This window comes from Anolis sagrei, chromosome 1 (genome assembly GCF_037176765.1).
Source record: "Anolis sagrei isolate rAnoSag1 chromosome 1, rAnoSag1.mat, whole genome shotgun sequence".
Taxonomy (NCBI): domain Eukaryota; kingdom Metazoa; phylum Chordata; class Lepidosauria; order Squamata; family Dactyloidae; genus Anolis; species Anolis sagrei.
The window spans coordinates 79,510,099-79,527,347 of NC_090021.1; the positions used below are offsets into that span (position 1 = coordinate 79,510,099).

A 17,249-nucleotide genomic window follows, 5' to 3' on the forward strand; every position below is an offset into this window, starting at 1 on the left:
TCTTGATTGTGTGCACCTTGTAGTCACAAAGTATTATATATTTTGTCTGTATAGTGTTTGTAACTTGTACTATATGTGGCAATTATTGCTTAGAGATTAAAATTATCTTGAAACATTACCTTAATACAGGCAGTCCCCAAGTTACAAAATCTGACTCATAGTTAAGAACAGGGATGAGACAACCGGAAGTGAGAGAAGTCCACCCCTAGGAAGAGAAATTCACTCCTCAAAGAGTTGTCATGGGGAAAAGGTGTCTCCACTGAACCTTTATCACCATTCCTTCTTTTTCAAAATCCAATTACCACATGGATAGAAAGTGAGGTGAAATCTTCTGAACAGGGATACAGATAGCAAAGCAAGATGTGTGTGTGTGTGTGTGCACGCGTGTGTGCGTACACACACATATACACATATACATAACTAGAGTTACTCTTAAAAATGTACCTGTTCTGACTTGCATACAAATTTAACTGAAGAGCAAACTTACAGAGCCTATCTTGTTTGTATTCCTATTCTACTTTGTGAAGATTACTTTAAAGCTTACATGGCTAACGTTTTTATAAGCTATCTGAATTTATAATTATTTCAATGTTTTCAAAAACACCTTGCATCTTTGCAGCACAACAGTCCTATGAAATATTTCTGGTTTTCTTACAGTTTCTCATAATGAGGAACACTCCATTGGAAATGGAAGTGTTTTCAGTTTGGGATTTTTCATATCAAGCTCAGTATGTTTCCTGTTTCAGCATGACTTAATCCAGAATGCAACAGACAAATGAATGAAGCAGTGGAATCTTGAGGGGTTCAAGTCAATGATTGCACTTCATTGTATTGTCGAAGACTTCCATGGCTGGAATCACTGGGTGGTTGTAGGTTTTTCGGGCTATATGGCCATGTTCTAGAAGCATTCTCTCCTGACATTTCACCTGCATCTGTGGCAGTTATCCTCAGAGATTGTGAGGTCTCTTGGAACTAGGAAATTTGGGTTTAATTGGGACATTCCACAGATGTATAAACCCAAATTTCCTAGTTTCAACAGACCTCACAATCTCTGAGGATGGCTGCCATAGATGCAGGTGAAATGTCAGGAGTGAATGCTTCTAGAACATGGCCATATAGCCCAAAAAACCTACAACAACCTATTGCACTTCATATCTTAAGGCAGTGATTTTCAACCTATGGGTCCTCAGGTGTTTTGGCCTACAACTCCCAGAAATCACAGCCAGTTTACCAGCTGTTAGGATTTCTGGGAGTTGAAGGCCAAAACATCTGGGGACCCACAGGTTGAGAACCAGTGACTTAAAATATGAAGTGCAATCATTGACTTCAACCCCAGTAAAAAGTAAGTAAGTAAGATTCCACTGCTTCATTTATTTGCTGGTTCCATCATGGATCAAGTCTGTATTGAAACAGGAAATACACTTAAACAAAATTTAAGTGAACACTTTTGAATTTTCCCTTCCGTAAAAATATCTCTCTACGGAAATGAGAGAAAACAACACCATCCACTAGCATTTTTGAGAGAAATAAAGTAGTCTGCATTAGAAAGCCTCCAGTACATAATTCTTCCAACTCCTTCTGCTGCTTAGCTACACAAGTCCACCAAGTCAAATGGGGACAAACTTTGGTGTCTCCTTAAGATCCTTTGGCAGCCTGACATGGGACTTTCTGCTCTTTTAAAAATAGGTTTCGTGTTTCAGAGGTTTCTTTTTCTAAAGCTGTACTCTTTGGTTCTTGAAGGGTTAAACCAGAAAAGTGGTGTCTTGGCTACATTTCTCACAGAACTGGTTCTGTAGAAGACAGATTTATTCATATTACAATTCTTTATTTATTTATACCATGCTTTCCCCCCTCTGTATTGAGACCCAAAGCAGCTCACCCTTAAACAGCAATTCAATTAGAAACTTGAAAGAGATAAATATCAACATCTATTAAAACTTATACATGTATTAAAGCAAATTAATTTAAAATAATTTAAATATATAAAAAGCCTTCTGAAACAATTTACTGAACCAATGTGTGACACTCATTTTCAAAATTTCTTGTTTTAAAAGTCTACTTGAATCACACAATCATAAAGTTGGAAGAGACCTCATGGGCCATCCAATTCCAACCCCCTGCCAAGAAGCAGGAAAATCACAATCAAAATGTTGCATCCTGACACTAAGAGAGCAGCAGCGAGGGAGCCATTCTGGCCTTCCTAGGATGAGAGAACCACAAAAAGGCCTTCTCTCACATCCCCACCAATTGCTCTTGTTATGTCATTGGACCTGAAATAAGGGCCTCTTCCAATAATCTAAGAGACCAGGCCATGTGTCCTCCTGAGATTGAGAAAGTGTGATGTGCCCATATTGGAGCTGAGGATTTGAACCTTGGTCTTTCAGAGCCCAAAGTAAAGGTAAAGGTTAGGGCTGGGCAATTCGTTTCGTTAATTCGTAATTCGTTAAAAAATTCGTTAATTTTTGAATTACAAAACGATTACAAAACTTATTTTTAAACCTGGAAGTGTTTTTAAATATCGAAACGGCAGGCGCCAAAAATTTTTGTATTTCCGTCCATTTCGGAAATACGTAAGATGGCCGCCTGGCTTGCTGGGAGCTCTCCTCTCTCGGCGCCGGCTGAGCAAGCGAGCGAGAGGGCGAGCGAGAGGGCGAGCGGCGAGCAAGAGGGCGAGCGAGAGGGCGAGCGGCGAGCGAGAGGGCCCGCCAGAGTGAGTGCCTGCCTTCCCTCAATAATAATTTCTCCTCCCTATTCTACTAAATTAATAATTAAATTTAAAAAATATTTAAAAAATATTGAAAAAAAGGGCGCCATCTTTACAAAATGTTTTGTAAATATTTACGAAATTTCGTAAATACCGAACTTTTTTTTTGGAAAATTTTGTAATTATTTTAAATATCGAAACAAAAAAACACCCCAATTACAAATCGATTTTAGAAACAAATTTTTGCGTTGTTACCCAGGCCTAGTAAAGGTTGACATGAAGTCTAGTCATTTCCAACTCTGGGGGGTGGAGCTCATCTCCATTTCTAAGCCAAAGAGCCGGCGTTGTCTATTGATGCCTCCTAGATCATGTGGCCGGCATGACTGCATGGACCACCATTACTTTCCTGCAGAAGCGGTACCTTTTGATCTACTCACATTTGCATGTTTTCAAACTGCTAGGTTGGCAGAAGCTGGGCCCAACAGCAGGAACTCACCCCGCTTCCCGGATTCGAACCTCCAACCTTTCGGTCAGCAGCTCATTGGTTTAACCCGCTGCACCACCAGGGGGCTCTAGTCCAACACTAAAATCACTGTATCATGCTACTTCGGTATTACACTGTGAACATTCAATATTAATAAGCATTCAACTGTTTCAGGTCGAATAGGACCGCCGGAGATCAAACTCCACGTTGTGGATCATGGAATCGAAGTTGTTCTGATACACCCTCTCACTCCATATTACAAGAAGGGTCCACTTAGTGTACGAGCAAAACTTGAGGACTTCAGCTACAGAGTGTCTCTTTGGAGAAATGGAAGTCGAGAAGTGGTATGTTTAATTTAAGGCCATCATTTCTATCAGCTTAACACAATGCCAGGAAGAGCCTGAGAAAAGGTGTTCATCTATTTGTGATTTAAACATGAGGGCTCTGTGAGTCAGAAGGATGCAGTTTTCATAGATAAAGAATAATGAGTACAATGCACCCCCATATATCCCCAAAATATGCGTGGAAACATAAAACCACACATTATAGTTTGCTCTTTTTCAATGGGGTAAACAAAGAGGGCACTGAGAAGAGATAGTAGCTTGTACAGAAGGCCCAAAATGATGAAGTGAAACTGTGGATGAAATTAAACCTTGTGTATGGGATCCTCAGAGACACAAGCAGCATTTGTATGGAAATTACAAGAAAAACAATGAAGGGCAGCCATATGTATCACTTGAAGGAGCAGAGGTTTAAAGTGAATGTGCTGATGGAAAGACAGTTGAGAGTAACTTTTCAGCTAGATTATTACACATTTTTTGTGGATCAGCAAGGGGGAGAACTGCACTAGAAAGATAAAATTGAGGCTGTAGCTACTGCATTATACAGCATTACCTAGCTGACAGGAACATCTTAACAAAACTCTGTGATATCAAATTTAAAGGTATTGCAGTGGCTGCTAGTATGGTTCTTGTCTGAATATATTATGTTACTGGCACCATTTAAAGTCCCTAATCCCCTGAGACCTTGATACTTGAAGGCAAGCCTCCGGCTATATGTTCTTGATCATGCACTAGCATCTACTGGAGGTCCCCTTTTTTGTTTCCTACCAGTGGGAACAATGCACTGCATTGCTGTGACCTGCCCTTTAGAGATCCAATTGGCACTAACATTAAGTTCATTTCCAGTGCAATGCTCAGTTGTGGCTCTTCACAAAAAACTCTGTGATCTAAGGATCTTGGCTCAAATCTGTATATGATTTGAAACGTTTTGTTGTTTTCTATGCCTTAAGACTGTTATAAAACGTTTCACATTGTTCTTTACTCTTGAGATTGTAGATATTCTAAACAGTGAATGGATTTTAGTACAAGTTGAGTATCCCTTACCCAAAATATTTGGGACCAGAACATTTTTGACTTTTTAAATTTTTTGAGTATTTGCATATTCATAGTGAGCTACCTTGGAGATGGGACCCAAGTCTCAACACAAAATGTATTTGTTTCATATATATCTTATTCACATAGTCTGAAGATCATTTTATACACAATATATTTTATAGTTTTGTGCATAAAACAAAGTCGCTCCCTCAGTCACTATTTTGGACTGTGGCGCAGCTGTCTGAGCCAGCTGCATTAAGATCACTTCTGACCAAAAGGTCATGAGTTTGAAGCCAGCCCGGGTCGGAGTGAGCTTCCGACCAATTGTGTAACTTGTTGTCAACCTTTGCAACCCAAAAGACAGTTGCATCTGTCAAGTAGGAAAATTAGGTACCACCTATGTGTGGGAAGGCTAATTTAACTAATTTATGAGGCCATAAAAAAGTCTTCAGCAAAGAACTCCAGCAAAAGCATGCGGGGAATGCGGAAGTACTTCATCAGTGTTGCAGAAGGACGATGAAAGTGACAGCTCCCCTGGCAGCCAGAAAGTTAAATAGCCTCTGACTGTCTTCTATATCTGTTGTGTGTCTTTGGCATTGAATGTTTGCCATATATGTGTACATTGTAATCCTCCCCGAGTCCCCTGCGGGGTGAGAAGGGCAGAATATAAATACTGTAAGATAAATAAATAAATACATTTTAGAGCATTTTGGATTTCCAGATAAGGAATATTCAGTCTTCATTCCAAATGACAGGTCACTTATAGGAAGAGAGCATCACTGTAAACAAAACTGTGATAAGCAGAGAGAACTAAATAGCTAAGTAAAAATAAAATGCATAGAAAAAACCAGGATTTCTTTTTTAGCTGATAAATCAGAAAAAACAAACTGTTCTTAAGAGATTTAAATCAGCTAAAAACCTTCTCTATTCTATCCATTTTGCTGATGTAAATGCATTTGTTTATTTTTAAGTTCTAATTATCAAACTTTGCTTTTTTGTAGTATGAACCAGAACCAGAAGATTGCACACGCAAAAACTGCACCATATATATTCCAGTTCCTTCAGAGAATACTTTATATTGTGTTTCAGCTCAAGGCACTTCAGAAATCTATTATATGGAAAAAGAAGAATCAAAGGAAAGTTGTATCACTGTTCCGTTTAAACATGAATCAGGTAAAGTGTTAATATCTGATTTAAAGGATAGTAATGTTATTCATTTACACCTCCGTTTTTAAATCCAACTTTCTTCTTTGGGTATAATTATCATCATCATCATCATCATTATCTTTATTTGTATCCCACTCAATCTCCCCAAGGGGACTCGGAACAGGTCACAACAATATAATTATACAAATCATCTTGACAACAGCACACATAAATATATCTATTTAAATTAAATCAACAGTTAATAATTAGGCAAACAATAGAAAAACAAAGTAGCATTTTAAAATTACATAAGACATAATTCATTAAAAATTCCAGCCACTATTCTAGTAAAAAGAAACAGTAAGGTCCAGTTTTAGATTTTCTCATATTTCCAACTGTTGGATGGCATTAAGTTTGCTCATTTTCATACACTCATTTGAATAGCCAGGTTTTCAGTTCTCCCGGTGGTGCAATGGGTTAAACCCTTGTGCTGGCAGGACTGCTGATCAAAAGGTTGATGGTTTGGGGAACTCCCGTCTGTCAGCTCCAACATCTCATGGACATGAGGGAAGCCTCCCACAGCATGGTAAAACATCCCCTGGTCAATGTCTTTGCAGACAGCCAATTCTCTCACACCAGAAGTGACTTGCACTTTCGCAAGTTGCTCCTGACACAGAAAAAAAGTTGCTTCCAAAAAAACAGATAGCATGGGGGCTGTCTAATCTGCCTGGGGAGGGCATTCCAGAGTTGGGGGACCACTAGTGAGAAGGCCCTCTCCCTCCTCCCCTCCAACCGCACTTGTGACCGAGGTGGGGCTGTGCGGAGGGCCTCCCCAACAGATCTTAGGGCCCAAACTGGTTCAAAGGGGGAGATGGGTCGCGTAAATAGGCTGGACCTGAACCGTGTCTCCATTTCAGTCTCTAGGGAAGCAGCTACTATAAATAAGTATTCAGCCTTACCAGTCATAGGTGTCTTCTCATGATACAGTCATTTTAATCTATAGATTATAATCTTGTCAGCCACCACTGCAAAAGATTGGTGGCTCCTCTTCTGATGGCCCTTACATTCAAAAATCTGGGTCTTTTTTTCCAGAACTTTGATTTAAAATAAACAAACCGCAGCATTTCCAAATGTTGTTGATATAGTTTCAGTGGAATAAAATGGAATCTGAGAAGTAAACCCTTGACTAGCCTCAGGTCTTTGTGTTACCACAAAGGCATTGTTGAGACTACAGGAGTACATATTATTTTAAAACTAGTCATTCTTCCTTCATTTTAATATTAACATTTATTGGAGAAATTACTAACCAAAATCAATATGGACCCAGGATTTCATGGTTACACAATTCATGCTACTCCAACTATTCACACAAGGAAGCATCTCTACACAGGAGTTATTCCATCAGTGTTGAATGGGACCTTAGCCAGCATTTCTACAACTGGAGGATTGTACCAGAAAGCAACAATGTTTTATGTAATTATGTATATGCTGGGTGGCAAGAAGGGCTTAAAATATTGTCAGAAGCTCTGTATTAATAGAAGCATGGATAGAAGAAGAACAAAAACCATGTAAAAGTGGATTACTTAACAAACAAGGAAGTTAATTGCAGAAGGCAAGCAAATTGCAATAGCATCTTTGCCTTGGATGCTGTCAATCCTTTCCTGCCACTGTCTCTATGGAAGACCCTTGAAAAGTATTTCTTTGACAGAAGGAGGTCAATAATGAATTGTTTGTGAAATAAGTGCTTTCCAGGCTATGTCCCAGCAAGAGAGTGGTAGTGGTGGAGCAAAGTAATTTGAGACATCTGAGCTAAAGATGCTGTTATCCAAGCGTAATTGCGATTTTCTTGCCCCATGTGATAAACTCCTAAGAAATCTCTTTGGCACGCTCCCTCCCCCCGACACACACTCAAGTGATAATCAATAATATCATTGTCAAAGGCTTTCATGGCCAGAATCACTGGGTTGCTGTGAGTTTTCCAGGCTCAGGAGAGAGTGCTTCTGGAACATGGCCATACAGCCTGGAAAACTCACAGCAACCCAATCAATAATGTCATTGCATAGTGGGACTGCACTTCACATCTGGTTGGTTGTGATTAATGTTGCTATAAAGTTCATTAGGAACCAGTTTTCTGGCAGTGGTGTCTTACTGAGTTTAAATTTGCAATGTATTTTGGTGTTAAAAAAGCATTTATTGAAATTCTCAGTGGAACAGTAAGAATTTATCAGCAGTCACAAAAAGGAGGGAGGAGCTTTTGCTGAAATATTGCTGATTCTGCCATTATTTATGATGTTGCACTACCATTATTAAATAAAAGCAAATTCCTGTGAACAATTTAGAATCTGTTAAGAAGATTAAGAATATAGAGAACAGGCTATTATAGTATGGATATTTATTATTTACTGGATCCCTAATTTTTCGAGTTTGTCATTTCTTTTCTAAGATATTTTTATGTTATTTATTATTATTATTATTATTATTATTATTATTATTATCTTTATTTGTACCCCGCTAGCATCTCCCGAAGGACTCAATGCGGCTTACAAAGGCGAAGGCCTCAATAAAACAACAGCATAACAAATACACAACTTAAAGCAAATCAAAACATTAAAGCAATAACAAAACAACAAAAAACAATACACCATAACACAATAAAAACTAGGGCTGGGCCAAATGTGATGGGTACGTGTTAAAAAGTGCTGGGTGTGACAGGTGGTATGTCGGAATTTAGGGTAAGTGCAGTGTGCAGGTAATCTTAAAACTCTGATAAAGTGCTTCTGGGACGTATTGCTGGAGTTTTCCTATTCTGGAAAGGCACACCGGAACAGCCAGGTCTTCAAGCTCTTCCTAAAGACTGCCAACGTAGGGGCTTGTCTGATGTCTTTGGGGAGGGTGTTCCAAAGTCGGAGGGCTACCACAGAAAAGGCCCTGTCCCGCGTCCCCACCAAATGCGCCTACGACGCAGGTGGAATTGCGAGCAGGGTCTCTCTGGATGAGCAAAGAGAACGCGTGGGTTCATAAACGGAGATGCGGTCATGCAGGTAGGCTGGTCCCAAACCGTTTAGGGCTTTGTAGGTAAGCACCTGCACCTTGAATTGATACCTTAGAAAAGATATTTTTAAATGTTTTAAATATTGCCTTTCTACAAATTACACATATTTTGAAAAGAAGGAATTAACATGAGATTGTAGCTGAAGGCATCAGACCTGCTTATTACTTAACATTTCTGCGATGACATTACTTCTGTGTGGGTTTTTGTTATGCTTTTTTTTACTACTGAGGCTTTTTTGGTCCTTGTCCTTCTAGCAGTTGCTTTTCTCAGTTTATACCTGGTTCAATTACAAATCTTCCAGGCTTATGGGCAGACACTTGTATTATTATGCATCATTGTGTTCTTTGTTCAATTTTGATGACATAGGTTGGGAGTCCCAGATCTGGAATTCCAAAATGCTCACATGTATGGCTGAAATAGTGAACCCTTTGCATTGTGATGTTTCAGTGTACACAAATCTTCTTTTGTGTGCAAAAATACTGCAAATATTGTATATAAAATTACTTGCAGGTTATGTGTATGTCTGAACACATAAATGAATGTTGTGTTCAGACTTGGATCCCACCTCCAAGATATCTCATTATGTATGTATGTATGTATGTATGTATGTATGTATGTATGGTATATGCAATCCCCCCGCCCCCCAAAAAATCTGAAATCAAACATTTCAGGTTCCAAGCATTTCAAATAAGGATTCTCAGATTGTAACTGCTTTGGGGTCACATGCATTTAGTTTATAGGATCAGTTGTAAATAAAACAGCCTTATATGACTGCTTGTTGAATGAGCCCATCAGACTTGGAATTGAAATCTGGAGTGGCAAGGTGTCATATTTTTAGACCAGTTACTCTCAGCTGATAGGTCATAGCATCATGACAGAAATTAAATAGTGGTTGGGCTGAATGACAGCAGCAGGAAGAATTGTAACTTTCCAGAATTGTGCAGTGGAAGTGAGCAATATTTAGTATTGCTTACTTCCAAGAAAAAACACATATACCTGCTATTACAATCTAGAGGCAGCAGCCTGCAATACTACCACCATTTGGCACAGCCTTAGACCTCATGGAAACAACTCTGTAGTTGCAGTTGAAGTAGCCTATTTGGTTCTAGACAGGCATTGAGGTTGAGGCTGAGATTGCCTATGCGATTTTCTGATTAATGTAGTTTATTAATCCTCTAGTGAATGTTCACTGAGATCAGGAGATGGACTTAGTAGACTCATCCTCTGCACCTCCTGGGAATGAACACTTGCAGGCAGTTAACCAGTGCTTCATTCTGGCTTAGCCCTATAGCTGTTGCTTTAGTTATGACATCCTATACAAACTTTTAACAGAACCATTTTGAATCCTAATTTAGTTATTCTGTGTGTCTGTTGACCGGGTTTTTAGGTGCCAGAAGCAAACATTTTACTCTTTCCTGTTACATACAGCTATGACTTCATAAATATAGCAACTTGTTGTGCAGCTGCCTGTGATCCAGATATTCAGTAAGTCCCTTCTCACAATGCATCTTCCTGGTTTCTCATTGGCAGGAGAGAAATGATGTGAACGGCATAAAGCTGTTGCTCGTGATGAATTTCCTCAGTGTCACCCAGTGAATTCTTGTCCATTTCACACTTTTAACAGACAGAAATGCTTCATAAGTGGCATTGATTTTAAAAGTCGCTTTGTCATGCTTTCCTAGAGTGCAGACATAACATCCTTGGATCCAGACTCATTTCCAGAAGGCTGTTCAAACCAGTTGGGCACTGCCAAAGAGCCCTTTGACTTGCTTGCAAATAATCTTGCTGCTTTGAAATGTGTAACAAACTACAAACGAAATAGTAGTAGGGATATGAAATCTTAATGTATCAACATGTCTCTCTTTTTTAATGTTTTATAGGTTCAAGATTGACCTTAATCATTGGGGTTGTGTTATTGCTTCTTTTGGTGGCTGTTCTTGTAATAATCTTCAGATGGATGCATAAGAAAAACATTAAACTTCCCAGACCTCTTGTAAGTCTTTTCTAGGAATCTAAGAATATTTCATTCTTCTTCAAGTCTTGATAACAAATATTATTTATTGTATAATATTGACAGCATATTTTCTAAACCATGAGGCTCTCAAAGCAGCATATAGGTTTCAAGAAAATTCACTGGGTAAGAGTAGTTTTCTCTGCTTACCCAGAGGAATAGTTTTCTCTGGGTAAGCAGAGAAAACTACTCCTCAAACAACTCTGGTGGTTGGACTGGATGGCCCACAAGGTCTCTTCCAACTCAAGGATTTTGTGATTCAAGACCAGGAGTGAACTTACACTCCTTCATTTGGATTTACTCTAGTGCCAAGAGCCACTGTATTCCTGGCATGGACACGATTTTAGTATCCCAAAAACAGTCCCTTCACCTTTGCTATTGCGTTTCCTCTTGGGCCAGATCACCAGTGGGATGGGGGGTATAAGCTAGCAGTGATGCTGACAGGAGCATTGGTCTCACATAGTTAAATTAGGTGGCTGTCACCATTTATTTTTCCCACAAAGCAGTGCCTGCCACGAGTTATAGGTAGCATGTTTTGAAGAATTAAAAGTGGGAAGAAAATTGTCCAAATTATTCATTCTTGCTTACAAGAATGAAATAAATGAAGATTTACATCCTTATGAGAGATTCAATTAATGAAGAACCACCCTCTTCCCAATTCCACAGATAATTGGAACTGCTTTAATAAAATTACCTCTTTGTATTCTTGGAATTGCTGCTTTTCCTTTGCAGGAAGAAAAATTGGATGATTTGGGATGTAATGTTTTCAAAATCTAGGAGTGATGATATCAAGGAGGAAATGGGACAATCCCTAGATTGGTGTACTACTGACTCTCTGTTTTAATCTGATTGACAGTTGTTTGGGTTTTTTTTTTGAGAGAGAGAGATAATGTACTGATTATTCTTTTTGTATTTTAAGGTTGCTGTGGTAAAGAATAAAGGCAACATTTTGGACACAAATGAGGAACCCAAAAATTTCTCCTTAATTTCATCATTGTCTAATGAAGTGTTGCTTACGAATGAAAATGAAAAATCCCTGGAACAAGGGGATGCTGTAGCAGAGATTAAGGCCACTGATCTCAGTACCTCTGGCAAAGAGGTGGATCCTTATGACTCCGAAAGCGCTTTAAGTAAAACAGAAGGGACATGTATCCAGGAAGGTGTGATTGTGGAGATTTCTGAAAGAGAGAAAAATCCTGAAGATAGTGAAAATTATTTTAAATCTATCAGTGGCCAAGAAGAAATGGAAAACACTGATCCATATGCAGATCTTCCCAAAAAAGATGTGCTGCCACCTGATCGCTGCAGAAATATATCCGGGTATGACAAGCCCCATTGGGATGACTCAGTCTCTGAAGGAAACTCGATGGTTACATAGGGTGCCTGAGGCCAATAGAAGATGCTCCTCTTCTAAGAAAACAGTACTGATAACCATAAGCACTTATATAACCATTCAGGGCAATGTCCTGCAAATGTTTGCAGTCCTGAAGTCCTTGTGGATGAAAAAGAAGTAACACTTGGTTGGACATGCTGTCTCTATATTTTACATTCTCAAGTTAAGGCTGCTGTACTGAATCCTTCTCAAGTCCGTCTTTGTTACTATATATATCCCCTTTCTCATCCCCTGAGTTTGGCTTCAGGAGATAAGAGACTCTCTTCCTGTGACGTGAAAAGGTTGGGACATGTAGCAGACATGACAATAGCCTTTCAAACAATAGCACTCCGTACCCAGTCATCACTCAGTACCCCCACAGAACCACAGGATATAGACTTGGAAAGACTTCTGAGCAAAAGTCCACTGAGCAGCTAGTACTGGAAAGCCTCAGCCCTGAGAGGTGGCCATCCAACTTCTTTTTAAATGGAGAATCTGTTACTCTTTGGGCCCAGCCCATTCCAGTGTCTGACCCATTTTCATGTCAAGAGGTTTTTCCTAATGTTTATTCAGCAGCTTGTTCCCTGTGACAATCCTTCATGTATTTGAAATTAACAGTCCTATCACTTGACTGTCATTTCTTCTCTAGGGTAAACATACACTGCTCCTTCAGTTGTCTCTCATTGAGCTTAACTTCATTCAGTCATGTAATGTTTCATTATTGGGTATCTTTTCCATCCACATTCCTGTATAGAAACCTAATATGTAAAGAGCATATTTTATTCACTTCTAGTTGCTTGTGTTCTTTTTTCTTAGCGAGAGAGTAAAATGCTAAAACTTGCTTTGAGCCATGGCTGAGCACTACACTAGAGACAACCAGCAGAGATTTTAAGCTCTAGCCTTTGGGTAAACAGTCATCTGTAACACGAAAAGGAATGTGGAAATCAAGAAGGAAATCCCACAAGGCCTTATTTATTCTTAGATTATTGTGTGCACAACTGAAGACATTATGAAAATGCGTTAGCAATAAGACTTCTAGCAAATTGCAAGACTATTTCACTCACTGGAAGGAAAGCTATTTAAAACGTGGTGCTCAAAAGATACAACATGCATGCAGAGTTGTAGGGGGAAAGACAGTGGAATCTGATAGAGTGACAGCAAAACAGCAGATGCATTAGACTCATAAATTAAGAAATTATGCATAGCCAGCTGTACCATATAAATTCCCATTTGTAATACTGCTCCATGACTTTTGGTACTTATCATATGGTCTAACATCTGGTCAGCTCTGCCCTCCTCCTATATATCTGCTCTAATCAGGCATGTGTCATTGTTGCTTGTTTGTGTTTAGTTTCTTTCCAAATTGGTTGTTCATTCCTGCTATAAAGAGCACAATGTGTCCTGTTAAGGATCATTGGGGAAAAAGCTCAGCTAACAAATGCAGACAAAAATACCAAAAGGGAAATGTAACTTGATGCCAAATAAGAGAAAAGGAGTGTATGGACAATGACAGTAGTGATGTTCATTCTCCCATTTCAACCCAGTGCCCTGTGTCAAAGCGCATGCGTCTCTTGGGATGGAGATGTACCTTGCTTTTCTGTATCTTCAACTATCTTGCAAATAATTAAACCTTGAACAGTAGAAATCTTTTTTTTCAGTTTGCCAACTACACCAGGAAACCCAACTATCTTTTATGATTAAGTATGTAGCACTGAATGTTTGTCTATTGCTCTGGAAGCCATCCTGTGTCCCTTCATCATCATTTTTAGTTTTTGTAACAATTTACAAAACAAGAGTGAAGTGTGCATTCATCCTATCAGTGGTATGGCACTTCAGGAGTGTAAGCCATACATCTTTTCCTCCTTTGATGTGCGCTCACTGAAAAAACATGCAGTGTATAACATGTATTTCATAGTCTCCATTTGTCTTTAATGCTATGACAATGCCACATCAGACACTGGTAAAGTGGTGTTTGAATGTCTTTGTATTCACATTATCAAATATAATAACCCCAAGTGCCAAATAGTGATAATGTTCACTAAGCATTGAAATAATTTTTATGTAGTTCAACTGTACTCAGAACAAAATATTGCCAGTAGGTGGCACTCTTACTCCGTGGTTCAAATAGCACTTCAAGTCCTTCCATAAAATGGCAGTGGATTCCAGCTAATGCTGGGAAGCTGACTACGCTGGGAAGCTGACTACATAAAAATATGGAATTATTTATCTAATAACATGCATACTATAAATTTTGTTTCCAGTAAATCATGGAACAGAGAGGTTTATTTTGCTTTTGAAATTGTATTTGGAAAATAAAGGAAGCACTCTGTGTTTTGTCTGTGTTCTTTTGTCAATTTATTTTCCACATATGCCCTTATGAGCTGTCACCGAAATGAAATTGGTGATGGGAAACCACTTTCCTCTCCTTCTCTCAAAGCACTTGTACAAAAAATGCATGCCTTTCAAACACAAGAAGAGATAAGAAGCATCTGGTTATGCAGAATCTTGAGGGTGTACTTATTTTAAAGGCAACTATTTTAATGGTTTGGGATAGTGTGGTGTAGTAGCTATGACTTTGGGAGACCAGGGTTCACATTCCACTTAGTCATGGAAGCACACTGGAAGACCTTAACAAATATACTTGGTCAACCTCAGAGGAAGGCAAATCTTTTCTGGAAATAAACTAGTCCTAGAATCATAGAATCAAAGAGTTGGAAGAGACCTCATGGGCCATCCAGTCCAACCCCCTGCCAAGAAGCAGGAATGTTGCATTCAAATCACCCCTGACAGATGGCCATCCAGCCTCTGCTTAAAAGCTTCCAAAGAAGGAGCCTCCATCACACTCCGGGGCAGAGAGTTCCACTGCTGAATGGCTCTCACAGTCAGGAAGTTCTTCCTCATGTTCAGATGGAATCTCCTCTCTTGTAGTTTGAAGCCATTGTTCCACGTCCTAGTCTCCAAGGAAGCAGAAAACAAGCTTGCTCCCTCCTTCCTGTGGCTTCCTCTCACATATTTATACATGGCTATCATATCTCCTCTCAGCCTTCTCTTCTTCAGGCTAAACATGCCCAGCTCCTTAAGCCACTACTCATAGTGATAGGATTGCTGCAGCACAGTGTCAAACCTGGGACATACAACTATTCTAATAGTCATTGTAGGCTGTTGAAACAGTGTCAGGCACTTAGTTGTAATGGCTAAATTCTTCCATACTTGAAATCAGATTTTGCAGATGTATTCATTACCTCTCCCACTTATTTTTGTCATCAAGATTCCATGCCTCGTATGTTTAAGGGACAAACCCTACAAACATAGGGGGCATGGAGACTTGGAAGTCAGCAGTGTTGGTTGCCTTTCACTTTGGCTGTGGTTTAAGAGTACAAGACCTCTCAAAAGAGGGAAAACTAATTTAAAAATTCCATTTGCCTAGGTCTTCCACCACAACTGATCAACTTTTGGTAGAAGCTGACTATAGTGTCACATTGGAAGATCTAGAGATTTCTAGAGAGACCATATTAATCAAAAGTAAATGTGAAGGACTGACTGTAATATAAATTAAACATGTGGAGGCAAATAGTGATGCCACCTCTTTTCCAAGTAGGGCTAAAGCAATAGATGTTAGAGTTAAAATCAGGAGCCACTTAAGAGGAAATGGTTTCACCACTGTTCTTAAATTGAATGAACACCAACAATATACTGCTCACAACTGTCAGGGACTCTTCAAGATTTGATTTGTAAAACTATCCTGTTATGTGTTGGCTATTGTGTCCCCTTAGATTGTGGTTGACACCATAGACCTTCAAAACAAGTTTAGAGGGACAAAGAGTTGCATAAGGCATAGGCAGTGGGAACATGGTTTACTCTCCCTTACCAGTTTTTAAGAAGGAGATTTCCTCATTCTCCCAAGAAAAGGGAACTACTATCAATTGGAGCCTTCATGAAATGTACTACCTCACCAATCAAGAGTTTGACTTGCTAATATTTTCACTGATGAGCACAGCATCCAGCTATAGAAGACTTTGGCTGGTTCTTCACTGCCCTATACCCTATCCCAGATTATCTTCTTTGAATTGGATTATGTTGGTCTCCACTAGTATATAATCTGGCCTTCTTGGCATAACAATACCCAATGAGGTCGAAGACGAGACAAGCTATTAATGAAGAAAAACAGATGGACTAGGAGTGGTTGCAACAGTTTGCTTTTGCCTGAGGCTCCTGGAAAAGGTAAGATTTGTCCCTCTTCCCTCTCCACGTTAACTGAATACAAAATCATTTTACACTTTGAGCTCAGTTTGCATCAATTGAGGTAAAATGAAGACAAAGGGGAAGGGAATGGGAGGTGGAAAGAAAAAAAATAAGAAAATTTAAAAACAACAAAAAAATGGAATGAAATAGGATTAGTCAAGCTTGTCTCTGCCAAACCAAAGAATTGAAAGGTATGTGCTATCAGATGCAGACATTGTACATTTTCTTCTTTTATTTTTAAAGTCCTCCATTTCTTGCTAACTATTATATTTTCCAAGCAACTTGATTTTACTTATAATTTATTTTATATAGCATACATACTACTTAAAGAGAAACACATTAGTAGCATGTTAGTTTTGAATTCCTACATCTTAATACAAAAATGCCCCAAATGAAAAATTGAGGAGCATCTACCTCAATCAATTCATTCAGTATATTTTATGGAGCCCCCAGTGGTACAATGGGTTAAACTGGCCGAAAGGTTGGGATCCCATCTCTCAGCTTCTGGGGGGGGGGGCATGAGAGAAGCCTCCCACAGGATGGTAAAACATCCAGGCATCTCCTGGGCAACATCCTTGCAGACGGCCAATTTTCTCACACCTGAAGCAACTTGCAGTTCCTCAAGTTGCTCCTGACATGAAAAAAAGTATATTTTATCTTCATGAAGATAACAGTGCATTTAAGGATTAATTATTGTATGGCCGCAGAACCTGTAAAAGGAGGGGCAGGGGGTAAATGCAACCTCCTGGAAAGAAAGATTGCCTGACTACAATTGAATGGAACTGAAAAGGGTTCAATTGACATTATTATCATGCAACATAAGATGCACAACACTGTGAAGGTGCAAAACATATTTATTGAG

The 17,249-nt window shown here is 39.1% G+C and overlaps 1 protein-coding gene across 1 annotated transcript in view; it reads left to right on the forward strand.

Moving 5' to 3' along the window:
- Positions 1-14,479, forward strand: part of IL20RA (interleukin 20 receptor subunit alpha) — a 28,238-nt gene extending 13,759 nt beyond the window's left edge. Inside the window, exons 4-7 of the mRNA XM_060753439.2 lie at positions 3,363-3,532; positions 5,566-5,737; positions 10,643-10,755; positions 11,693-14,479. Of these exons, the coding sequence (XP_060609422.2) occupies positions 3,363-3,532; positions 5,566-5,737; positions 10,643-10,755; positions 11,693-12,151 (914 nt within the window). The 3' untranslated portion in view covers positions 12,152-14,479. The remainder of the gene's footprint in view (positions 1-3,362; positions 3,533-5,565; positions 5,738-10,642; positions 10,756-11,692) is intronic.
- The last annotated feature ends 2,770 nt before the right edge of the window (positions 14,480-17,249 follow it).